The 11,935-nt window shown below is 41.1% G+C and overlaps 2 protein-coding genes and 1 pseudogene across 2 annotated transcripts; 1 reads left to right on the top strand and 2 right to left on the bottom strand.

Moving 5' to 3' along the window:
* The first annotated feature begins 224 nt into the window (after nt 1-224).
* On the top strand, nt 225-3,363 carry LOC119270139 (E3 ubiquitin-protein ligase HAKAI homolog). The gene is made up of 3 exons (XM_037552112.1): nt 225-569; nt 1,497-1,555; nt 2,168-3,363. Exons 1-3 carry the CDS (start codon nt 252-254, stop codon nt 3,192-3,194), a joined length of 1,404 nt encoding a protein of 467 aa, XP_037408009.1. The 5' UTR covers nt 225-251; the 3' UTR covers nt 3,195-3,363.
* A 777-nt stretch (nt 3,364-4,140) lies between these two features.
* Nucleotides 4,141-4,233, bottom strand: LOC119295865 (annotated as a pseudogene).
* A 584-nt stretch (nt 4,234-4,817) lies between these two features.
* LOC119270132 (katanin p80 WD40 repeat-containing subunit B1 homolog KTN80.4-like) lies at nt 4,818-11,167 on the bottom strand. Its single transcript, XM_037552104.1, has 18 exons — nt 10,926-11,167; nt 9,846-9,976; nt 9,611-9,728; nt 9,290-9,516; nt 8,970-9,072; nt 8,751-8,821; nt 8,060-8,083; nt 7,844-7,918; nt 7,605-7,748; nt 7,411-7,534; nt 6,539-7,288; nt 6,392-6,456; nt 6,172-6,294; nt 5,991-6,065; nt 5,792-5,910; nt 5,440-5,556; nt 5,283-5,351; nt 4,818-5,183 (listed from the first exon to the last, which is right to left on the bottom strand). The coding sequence occupies exons 1-18, from the start codon at nt 10,951-10,953 to the stop codon at nt 5,102-5,104; spliced, it is 2,445 nt and encodes an 814-aa protein (XP_037408001.1). The 5' UTR covers nt 10,954-11,167; the 3' UTR covers nt 4,818-5,101.
* Nucleotides 11,168-11,935: the final 768 nt, after the last annotated feature.

The raw sequence follows: 11,935 nt of genomic DNA, 5'->3' as shown, positions 1-11,935 counted from the left end.
AGGATCCGTCTGCGCCGCCACGAGGACTTCACCAAAGAAAAAGAAAATGTAGTCTTGCATATCCGAAAAAAAACTCTTTTTTAGGCAAAAAGAAAAAAAGAAAACTCTTTGTTGGCATCGAGTTAACTCGTACGTACGTTCAAGCGGGCCATGCTGAAAAACCGAAGCTGCTCCTGGGCCCAGATCTGCACCAGAAAAGCAGCAAATAAACCCACGGGAAAAACTCCGACGGAAATTGAGAAACCCTAGCGATGCTCCAGATACGCCTGAGCAAGATCGGCTCGTCGGACTCTGGGGCCGCGGCCTCTGGCGCGGCGGCTGGGGCGTCCGGTGGCGCCCCGGCGAAGTCCGCCGCCGCGGCGGCTGGCGGTGCCCCGGAGTCGGTGACTGTGGCTTGCCCCGACCACCTGGTCATCGCGGACCTCGCCGTGGCGAAGAGCCTCGGCGCCGTTACAAACTCCGCCATCGCCGCGACGCGCGCCATCGGCCGTCGCTCTCGCCGGCCCCTCGGCGAACGCGTCCACATCTGCTCCCGCTGCGAGTTCCCCATCGCCATTTACGGCCGCCTCGTATGGAATCCTCAATCCCAGCATCTTCCCCCGTCTATGCCTTCACTACTTCACGTACTAAAGTCGAGATTTTATGTAGCACATATAACACCATCTAATTATATATCACTCAGGAGGAGTTAATTGCTATTGTAATCCTTGTTTGGAATAAATAGTCAAGTGCATCAGGCCGATGTAGAATTTCTGCAATGTCGCTATGCTCGCTGTTTAAGGATTTTAGGTGTCTGAGAGCCCAAGGCTAGTAAAACTATTGATATTGAGCAAACAGAAATAAAAAATACCTGTAGGAATTTCCAGTGGTATATTTTAGGGGTGTGTTACAGCGACATATGTAACTGGAGTCAATATTATATCCTTCTGTTTGTGGTACATTTGTTTGCCAGAAAAAGGATGTTGGTTGTTTTGTTTAAGTGTCGAATAGGGGAGGCCTACGGTCCAGTTTTGAAGCTGTATTGAATGGAAGCAGTAATCGTATTTTTTCTGCTACACTATCGGTCGATATTAATATTTTTAGGGATTGCACATAATTTGCACATAGAATTTATATTAGTTTGATAATCTTTTGTTGTAGTAAATACTGAATCTAAATTACTCCATTGACGGCATGGGATGTTCATATTCACTTTATCCAGAGTTCCTGGCGTGGTTGGTGCTCGGATTTCTGAAAGTATTCCGGCTATCAAGCCTGTCTAGTTTTAGTACGACACAGTGCATAAGCAAGCGAAACCACTGATTGCATGCAGTACATTTCACAATCATCTAGGCATGTCGCCATGTCGTATGTCCCTAAACTAGCATGTATATTTTATCTGTTGTCTGAGACTATCAGTTACCAGTCTGAACTATATGCGGTCTATTCATTTTAATTCTTTTGCTATTTTCCATAGTTGAATCGTTCGATCAATGACTTTCTTTAACTTTGTGCAGATTCCTTGTGAACATGCTTTCTGTTTAGCCTGTGCAAGAAGTGATTCCAGTTGTTATCTGTAAGCATTCTCCTGAACTTTTCGTAACTTGGCTTTTGTCCCATTCTCACCTTCGTAGTATATCGAGTGACTTACTGATTAATGATAGGATAACTTGCATAACTCTGATGTATCTGCACGGCATGATACTTGCTGAAATAAGCTTGTTATGTGACATCTAAGTATCCACTGATTGAGTTTAAGGAGCTTCAGCTAAGTAGATCTCATGTTAGCATGCATGTATTTTCAATGTTGTGGCAGTGCAGTGGAACTATAGTAACCTTCACCCAAATTGCTTGTGTTTCAGCTTGTTTCCTTTTATCTTTACTACTCCCTCCGTCCCATAATGTAAGACGTTTTTTTTACACTACTGTAGTGTCAAAAAACGTCTTACATTATGGGACGGAGGGAGTAGTTATTGTTAGCATCAATAGCTGCGAACATTAGTTAAGCAGTGATGTACATTCTTCTGTACCTTTCATGAGATAGTAAACTAGCAATTGTAGTTTTCCCCCGTTGACATTGTACTTAAGAGGGACAATGTTGCTGCTTACTAATTACTGCTATGTTGTTCGACTAGTTTGGTCTTAGACATGTCATTTTGAAACTTATATATTTACTTATATCCCGCAGTTGTGATGAGCGCATTCAGAAGATTCAGACTGTGAAAATGATGGAAGGGATTTTTATTTGCGCTGCACCTATGTGCCTCAAGTCTTTCCTTAAGAAAGCTGAATTTATGTCTCATGTACCTGAAGCTCATGCAAATCTCCTCCAAACTAACACGGAGAAGGAAGAACGTAATGAACCAGATGCTCCTAACATCTCCCGTGCTTCTGGAGGAGATGCTCAAAGGCAGTCTCAAATGCCTGAGATATCGACCGCACGTGCTCCTCCAAGGCGGGGTGTTTCACCCACATCAAGTTCTCACATGCAAGAGCGTGAAGACCGGTCTCGGTACCACCAGTCCAGGGAGAGGGAGCACACCCCACTAAGGCCCCCTATGCTAAGCAAACCGCCATCATTCCATGGTCGCCACTATCCACCAGGTGATACTCAGTCTGAAAACAACACACCTCAAGGATTTGACCGTCCCTACAGCTGGGCTCATGATGGTACACCTGGTGCAACTCCACTTCGCCAAGAACCCGACCATGGTACTCAAGACAAGCAGCAAGTGATGCCTAATTCACCTTTCATGTTCTCTCCAATGCATCCTCATCAGCAAAACTTCATGATGCACATGAATATGAATCAGCCTTTAATCCCCAACGCATCATTCAGCTACCCTGTCCAACAAGATGGGAATCCGCAGTACTTCAATGCCCCTTTCCAGATGCAACTGCAAGATGCCGGATCAGATCAAGGTTCAGTGTCAGTGCCCGAGGGGCTTCAGCGCCCATGGGGCATGGGGTTGATGGGCAATCCATCTCAGGGAGGTGGCGGCATGGCCTTCATGCCATCTGGTTTCGGGATGATGCCTGACAGCTCGATGAATCCAGGCATGCAAGGTAGGGATTTTCAAGGCCAAGCTGACCGTGGTGACGGAAGGGGCGTCCAAGAACAGTTACCTATGGTGATGCAAATGCAGATGTCGCTCCCCCCACCTCCCCCTACACAACCCCCGTCTGGCGGACAGCAGTCTTTCAACAGAACTTGATGAGTTTTTTGCGTGCCAATTTTGTGGCTGCTGCCAAAATCGTGCTGTAGTGCGTTGGGAAATTGCAATTTTGCCATCTTGGCATGTAACTGATGAGCACTCGATGGCAGCCTATGTTGTGCTAAAAACGATGCAATTTAATCTGAGTTGTCATATGCTATTTGTGAATTGTTTTGGTGCTTCAAAATGCGTACTGCCCATTGTTGGGCTGCCAATTTTTTATGTCTGATGCTTGGCATTTCTATTTGTCATCCTTTTGGTTTTTATTATATTTAGTGTGTCTTGTTTTTGTTATGAACCAGAACTACTAACACCCAAAATAAGTGTCTCAACTTCAGATGTACTACACTTATTTTGGGATGGAGGGATTACAAGTAAATGAAAACTGAATACGAATGTGATTTCTTGTTAAAATGTCATTTAGTTAAGGAGTTCCCTAAAAGTAAAAGTAGAGAAGAGAGTTCATATTTCGATTGCTGATGTTCTATCTGCGTAAGGCTACGTTCGTCGAGTAAGAAATTGTGAATGTAAAGGTGCAAAACACAAAAAAACAGTGGCCGAAATGCAAAATATCTGGAATGAATATATTCCTCTGAGGGAGTAAGAAATTGTGAATGTAAAGGTGCAAAACACAAAAAAACAGTGGCCGAAATGCAAAATATCTGGAATGAATATATTCCTCTGAGGTTCTATCTGCGTAACGATATTCCCATTGAGTAAGGGAAATATTATGAACGTAAAGGAGCCAAACAGTACAGGGGTGAAAGTGTGAAATCTCACAAACATGAAGGGGCCACATACACAACGAATACAGGAGTGAAAGCGCTAAATCTCGAAAAACGTTAAGGGTCCAAACACACGGTAGCACAGGGTCATAAGTGTGAAGTCTCGGAAAACATAAAGGGGCCAAGAAGAAAAGTACAGGGATCAAAGCGCAAAATCTTGAAAAAATTTGGACCATTTCTCGATTTATGCGTGTCATCCTTGCGCAGGGGCCATGCTAATCTTCTCCAATTTTATCGGATGTCCCCGAAGGGAGAAGAGAGCTCTCACACGTCGGCTTATAAACTGGTCTGCGCGAAGCTCGGCAAGCCATGTGGGACTAAACGCTGGCACCGCTTCCCTCCCGCAGCCCTCCCGTGGGCCGTCCGATTCAATGCCAACGGGCCAGATCCAAGGCCACGCTGACGTCCTGTCCAGCACGATTTTGCGGGGATCTTCTGTGGCTGCTGACACGCGTGTGCCCTTATGGGTTTTCTCTAGCCGTCTCACGTGACTTCGAGACCGGACTGCCGTGAAAAAGGTGCAAGTACGTTCTCGTGAAACTCGTATTCTACGTATACTTGTTTCTGTATAAAGTGTTCATCTGACCGTGCTCATATCAGTATACGCTTTCTATCACGTAACAGTGTAACACCCACATACGATGTGTACAACAGCAGTTACCTCTGCAAGACAACAGTAAAATTCACCAAGTTTCTCAACAACAAAAAAAGGAACTTGAAGGACATGCTGCAATCCGTGTGTAAACTTGTTGCATGTATACACATGATTTGAAGATTACCACGCGGCAGGCCCGCGTGATCAGCCATCCTAAAATCTTTGATATATCATTATCAGATATAAAGACAAGGTAAGATCTTCTTCATACTTTTTTCACTGTATGCACTGTCAACATAGATGCAGAGCTGAAGGTGTCATATACAGTTGTTCATTGATCCACAGAGTCGGAGAGACAAGGAGCAAGAAATAAACCTCAAACTGGATGTTGCGTATCTCTATCGGAAAATGAGATGCATTTTGCCCAACTTGTATCTACTTCCGTATATTTATTCTGTCGTCGTAGCTGTTAATCCTACGTCGCTACGTATTTCATGTACAAAAGAAAAAGGGTGAAATTTCTGCATTTATACACTGCTTGGCGTCTTGAAGATATCCTGAAGGAGGAGGCTCAGCTCCCGTGCTGATCTCCCAACCTTGCCTTCTCGCCTACAAGATGATGATGTGTCATTTCGGTCCTTTACATTATAAGATCTCCAGATTTTTGGTTGTAACGCCTAGTTTTTGAATTGAAAGAGAGGGGCTTACCTTGTCAAGGAGATGAGACCTGCATTTATCTTTTCCAGCTCTTGAAAGCATATACTGCAGCGTTCCAACCTAGCAACATGGCACAAATGGAACAAACGCGTTACATTGTATGTACAGCAGGATCACCCTGAATGAGATGGAGGGATGGGCAAAATACCGGTGCTCTGCTTCGAGGTCTACACTGACTGGTGGAGTAGACGACAAAGTAGAAAAGATTGATGCACGGAAGCTTTTGACAAGCTTAAGGATCGTCACCAAGGCAACGTTCAAATGTCTGCGGGCGTAGAAGACACAAACAACTTGTATAAGCCCAAATATTACCATCACATTATCTGTGACTTTTCATACTACTAAAACTGTATGAACTATGAAGGTTTTTTTTAAATAACAGTCGAATGGCAGTAAAAGACCACAGCACGGCAATGGCTATCAGTAAACCTTATCCAGTGTACAACAGGAAGGTAAAAGGTAAATTATAATACCCTGAATGAATAAATAAGATGAAATACCTGTCATATCCGCTTTCAAGAAGATTGGAGGCGAGAGGTAAAACAGAAGTGCAAATGTCTAGTGTAATATACTTGGTACTCTTTTCCATAATAAGAACATTAATTATATCAGCAGTAACCTACAAGACAGATAGAGCAAGACATCAGCCATTGTATAGAATGAGACTACAGTATTAGGGGTATGGTAGGAAGTACACACAGCATGATCCGACATTCTTCGCATAGCACTGACAGAGCCCTTGATATCATTATTTTGCCAACAGCGGTACACAAGCTGCAAATATCACATGGAAATTACCATTACTCAATATATGCACCATAATCATGTCTCCCGAATAATAGCAGTAAATGTTATTGCTGATTCTATTTTCCTTCAATACCTCTAGTTTTGTCAGCCGCGACTTCACGCCATGAATGAATTCTTGATGGTTTTGCATTAGGTCAGCTATAAGATCGTCATCATTAGCCAATGCACTGCGTTCTCCAGCAAATGAAGATTGTCTCTACAGAAGTAGAAAATATAGAGTTGGGTTTGGTATGAACAGAATGAGCAAAGGCATCCCAAATAACATAACTTAAAGTTTCGGAAGTAATGTATACCAAGCCATCTGACGTTGGTGCGTACTCGCTTCTCTTGTAACTCGCACATAAATGTCCCGTTCCTCCTGACAAAGAGCATGATGATAACCCTAGGAGGATCAAATATTCAAATCAAATAATAGCATACCAATTCAGCGGAGCACTTACGATTTTGCATTATGCTGCTCTCACTTGATTCCACCAGTTGGCTCGATCCAAACACTACTGTTCTGTTAACATTCACAAATTGTGGATTCCTTCCAACTGCTGATTTTGTTTCTTCGAAACCACAAACATCATACCAGTTATCAACTTTGTTAGACTGGACACTTTCAGTGCACAATGCCCCAAAACAGTTAATGTCCCCATCACTTGATGTTTCTCTTATAAATTTCCTTTGTGGAGTTTTTGAAGTAATTGGCTTTGACTGAAATATGGAACGATGAACATCTTTGTCATGATCCACAGCCAGATGACCTTTTAGTAATTGTTCAGGCTTTATGACAGCAGCGGCAGCTTCACTGAGATTGGAACCAGCATCCACTTTAGAAACATGCCTTGGGACAATACCAGGCACGAAAGTGGATCCTTCACTACTACATGCAAATATATTGGACCTAGGTATATATGTGGGAGCAGCAGAAGCCTGTGAGTTACCAGCGATCATTCTGGCACTTGTAGAGAGATCCACTTTGAAGCGAACATTAGCTATGTGTCTCTTCTGGTGGTCAGTAGAATCTGGCTTCAATCTAACCCTAGGAGAAATAAGAGGTGCAGATTCAGCTCTTGTCAGCCGAAGATTATTTATTCCAGGTGCTTTTGATAATCTCTTCCTCACTGCAGAAGAAGCTGGTACAGAAGCTTCTTTCGACGCAGACATCGGGCGCTTAAGCAATGTACTGGATGTTTCATTGGCTTCTGTTAAAAACAAATACAAGTAGTGTTGGGGTGAAAATCTTAACTAAAAGAGAACAGGCGAAGATTAGGAAATGAAATGTTATTCACTTATTCATGAGATAATAATAACTCCTTACGGGTACCTTGTCTTCTGGAAATCGATAAACTTCCCAGCATTGATGATATGCTATTATCAGCTTGTAATGGCCCATTACCAGTTCCATTCCAAAATGCTTCCGCACTACCGACAGTGAATGGATCAAATTTCTGAAGTTTAGGATTAATACCATATCAGAACTGCTCATATGCTAACATAATAAATTTTATAGAATCATACCATCAAGTCCACAACCCATATTCCCACACAACTTTGGTTATATGAGCAACCAAGAAGTTTTCCCTCTTGTACATTTAGATCTGCTAATGTTGACCAGCCAACATCAACTGCATCATGACATATGATAGGTTCCCATGAAAGAACCTGCAAGCAAAAGGATAACATGCAAATGATTTTGTTATGACATCATTTGTTCCAAGCTTGAAATGAGGAATTTGCCATTTTATTAGAGTATCTACCTTCAAGCTTTCATGTAATCCACAAAAAAGTGCTTTGCCGTCACTGTTGAATGTCATAGAACAAACTACACTAGCCTGAAAATTCGGAAGCTTGCGATAAGTATTAACTACAGCACTTACAGATAGTTAATTTGGTCATTATCAAGAATCCCCATCCACCCATAGGGAAACTATATACAATATGAATAACAGAGTAGCTGTGGTCAGAATCTGTACCGGCATATAGTATTCGCGACAGTTCTGCATGAAGCTGAAAAATTAGTTAAATCCAGGATGAAAACAAGATAAATGCATACTAAAATTACTTATAGCCCAAGTACAGAAGATTAAAAAAAAGAGGGGGTATGCACCATCAGGCTTACCAACTGAAAGTTATAGAAGAGTTCAAATATGCATACACAAGAAACTTGTTCTAAAAACAAACCAAGAAACTTGAAATTAACAAATGATTATAAACAACTAAAGGCTCATGTTATGTGGCTCACAATTTCAGGTACAGTACAACATTTGGTCCGATATACTAATTTATGAATCATGATCAGCATTACTTGGTACTATTTCATGACTCTGGTTACAAATACATGAAATCATTGCTTAATGCTGTTCTGACGTGTTCCCTTGGGTCCTTGTAAAGGGTCAGATTTAGGCATAATTACAAAGGACAAACACAATTCATAGTGATTGAACTCAGTTTGAAATAAAATTACATCAAAGCCAAGAGTATGATCAAATGTAGCTCGAGAAAAGTTGTAAAATTTTATTAGGACATAACTTTGCTGGATGACTGCATAATGATAGTGTTTATAGAACTACATTATTTCACAATCTGAACACAAAGATAGCATGAACAGGGAGACACAAATGTAGAGCCTGAGCTTTCTGAATCATCAATTAGGAGATATTATACCTCCGGTCCAGAAGATCCAATCAACTCAAAAGTCTCAAGGTCCCAAAATTTAACAGTTTTATCAGCTGAACCTGCAGAAGTTTTTGGAAAGAACAGAAAGCAAAAGTTACAACTAACCAAGTCTAGATGATGCACAATTAATTTTGGAGGAAAATGTTATCTGGGAACATGTCTTATATTCTTGTACAGGTTTTACAGTAATATGGTCATCCATCTAACCTGTGGCCAGTAAGAACTCGTGGGGGTGAAAATCTAAACAGTTAATTGGGCCTTCATGAAGCGTAAAGTCATGCAAGAGCTTTCCAGCTGTCAAATCCCAGATCTAGCAAGATATTTCCCAAAAATAATCAGTGACCGAAGAAATATAAGATATTTTTTCGCTAGAGCATGTGTTTATTCATCTTGTTGATATTAGTTCTGTTATGAGCATATATGGCAACTTTATAGGTTGGATTAATCAGCAGATTCCCCTGCAATTTTTTCTGTGGTACAGCTTAATAGTTTTTTTTCATATTTACTAGACAGGTTCAAACTCTTACCTTCACAGAACTATCAGCCCCACCGGAAACAATCCACCGACCATCAGGAGTGAATCTAAGCACATCAATCCTCCCGGTATGACCCTGGTATGTGTGAATGCATCTCTTCTTCCGCATGTCCCATATTTTCATGTTTGTATCTGAAGACCCAGACGCAAAAAATTCTCCAAAAGGGTGGGAATCAAGAGAGGCGCAATTTGATCTATGCCCAGTGAAAGTTCGAACAACTGTGGCAATAAAATCAGATATAGTTACAAGATATAATTACATTTGATCTTTTTGTTTCAAATACAGCCAAGCGTTATGAAGACTGGTTCACACCTTTTGCTTCCTTGATATCCCATATTTTTATTGTTCCGGTTGCTGCTCCGGCACCTATCATAACCTCAGAGGAATCAAAGCTCAGTGACTCAACTGGACTTGTATGGCCTGAGAGGCTCTGCAAAAGCGTAGTGACACTCACTTGTAATTATAAGTGCATAAGAAACCACCTAAATGACTACCAACCAAAAATTCAATGACATAGAAAGTGATGAAACTCCTCATATAACATTACCAGGACAGCACTAGGTTTCCCTACAGCCCAAAGATTGACCTTCTGATCCTCCCCACCAGTGATGAAAGTTCTTGATGTTCGCTTCCCAAACTTGGCACAAGTGACATCCGAAGCATGCGCTACAAACTCCTCTGGGCATTGTCAAGGAAACATGAAACTGTTGTAGCCTGATATAAATCCATGAAGTCAGGCTAAATGTTTATGTCAGAGTTCACTCTCTGGTATTGTTTTGGAATACACATTCCCACTAGGTACATAGTCAACTAAAACCCAGAGCAAAATAGTTGAGCGGTCATGCCATCAATTAGAAATTTAGAATTATTCTGCACTTCATTATCAACATCGAACAGGTAATAACACCATATTGTGAGTGGAACTAGGTTCGTTTCAGTAATTCTACAATCCATGCTATCCTAAATGAGTCTAACAAAACGAAATCTGAAGATTCAGTATTGAGCTTCACAACTTCCACAAAGCAGGTGTCAGGAGTTCAGACCCAACAACATGATCATATTTGCTGCATTATCTGAAGTGACAAAAGCAATGGTAAATTACATAACACAAGGGGCAAATTTCCTAACAAGGATTGAATTTCTTTCAGTACTACACTTACAAACAAACTTTCTTTTAAGGAGCCTCGCAAACAAACTGTTGAGCACACATTCTCTCGAATTAAAATTGAACACAAAAAATGTAATTTAATGTTCAGCAGAAAACCGTATTGTTTCATGTAAAATTTTCTTTGGTCATATTAGTCCTCAATTTCAAGAGGACATTTCACTAAACTTACACGCCCATCCACACAGTTGCAAAATCACACCCAAAAAAATTGTCCGTTACTCCGTCTTACATTAGTTCGTTGGAACCAACTCAGCTCAATCACAAACTAAGAAGGCCAACATGAACCCAAGAACAGCTCAAGATGCAAAAGGTAGGTTCCTGGAATCAATTGTAATCGCTGCACGCGAGCCCAACCCAACCAAAACCTAACTGCACCGACCCAAGCAAGTCGGCTCAAAGCACCCTGATTCGAGATTCCCAGAAGATAATAGATTATTCACGGAGCAAGAAGTAGGATACGGAGCTTGTACGCGCGCTTGGTGGCCATCCGTGACGGCAGCAGTCATAAAAAGCTTGATTTTTTTTCCTCGCTGCGGCGGGCCGGCGGCGGCGGCGATGGCTGAGAAAAGATTTCGAATTGTGTGTCAGTCGATCCGTTATTATATGCCGTTTCTCGATTGGTGCTACAAATCTGCCCGATTTTGTAGGAACAAACTAGTGAGAGGGAGAGAGAGGGGCGAGGGGAAAAGCAACTCCAAAGAGCACAGCAGAGTATTTCTTGGTTATTGTAAAAAAAGAGTTATTTCTTGGTTTTCTAGAGAGTTTTTCTTGTTCTTTTTACCGGTCAATGTCCAAGCCGTGATGATTAAAAAAAAGCTATGACGTTTCCATTTTCAAATTATGTCAATTTTTTCCCTCAAAAAAGATTATGTCAATTTTATTTTTTTCATAAATTGGAGAACCTTATTATTATTATTGATTAATTATAATGAACAAATGCTCTTAGAAGCTTCAAAATGGACGAAGATGTTACCAAATACCATCACGTTCATGCGTTTTTTCTGGTTGGATATGCAAATTTACAAAGGCATTGTATTACTACCTCTGTTTTAAAATACAAGACGTTTTGGTAGGCTAGTTTAATTAGCCTATCAAAACGTCTTATATTTTAGAATGGAGATAGCATATGTCATCTTTGTCCAGAAAGCTTTCATCTAATAGTGTCATTAAACCTTAATATGGGACCAAGAACAATAGTAGAGTTTGGACTTGCAGAACAAAAGTTGTCAACTTTTAAACAAATTATAACATAGTCGAGAGATAGCATCATAAGCATACAAATCCAATAAACTTGTAAGAAAGGAATTTGCTAAAAAAAAATTACCCATTAGCTGCAACCACAAGGAATTTGTTCCATATGTTTGCATCGTTATGGTAATTTCATGTTTTTGTTGCAGACGTTTAGATACAAAGTCTTACTTTACTCGCCTTTTCTAATCCCTACACACAAAGTTAATGGACAAGCACCG

Source organism: Triticum dicoccoides, chromosome 1A, assembly GCF_002162155.2.
Source record: "Triticum dicoccoides isolate Atlit2015 ecotype Zavitan chromosome 1A, WEW_v2.0, whole genome shotgun sequence".
NCBI lineage: Eukaryota > Viridiplantae > Streptophyta > Magnoliopsida > Poales > Poaceae > Triticum > Triticum dicoccoides.
Note: the sequence above shows the minus strand (reverse complement) of the source record. Positions and strands in the feature narration are given on the sequence as shown.

What these genes read in the sequence shown, in the direction of transcription:
- LOC119270139 (XM_037552112.1), top strand. Translation starts at nt 252, where the DNA reads ATGCTCCAGATACGCCTGAGCAAGATCGGCTCGTCGGACTCTGGGGCC. An exon ending in TCGCCATTTACGGCCGCCTC is followed by an intron (nt 570 to 1,496) that starts GTATGGAATCCT and finishes AACTTTGTGCAG; the next exon opens with ATTCCTTGTGAACATGCTTT. An exon ending in AGTGATTCCAGTTGTTATCT is followed by an intron (nt 1,556 to 2,167) that starts GTAAGCATTCTC and finishes TATATCCCGCAG; the next exon opens with TTGTGATGAGCGCATTCAGA.
- LOC119270132 (XM_037552104.1), bottom strand. Translation starts at nt 10,953, where the DNA reads ATGGCCACCAAGCGCGCGTACAAGCTCC. An exon ending in TTGGATCTTCTGGACCGGAG is followed by an intron (nt 8,084 to 8,750) that starts GTATAATATCTC and finishes AGCTTCATGCAG; the next exon opens with AACTGTCGCGAATACTATAT. An exon ending in ATCGATTTCCAGAAGACAAG is followed by an intron (nt 7,289 to 7,410) that starts GTACCCGTAAGG and finishes TGTTTTTAACAG; the next exon opens with AAGCCAATGAAACATCCAGT.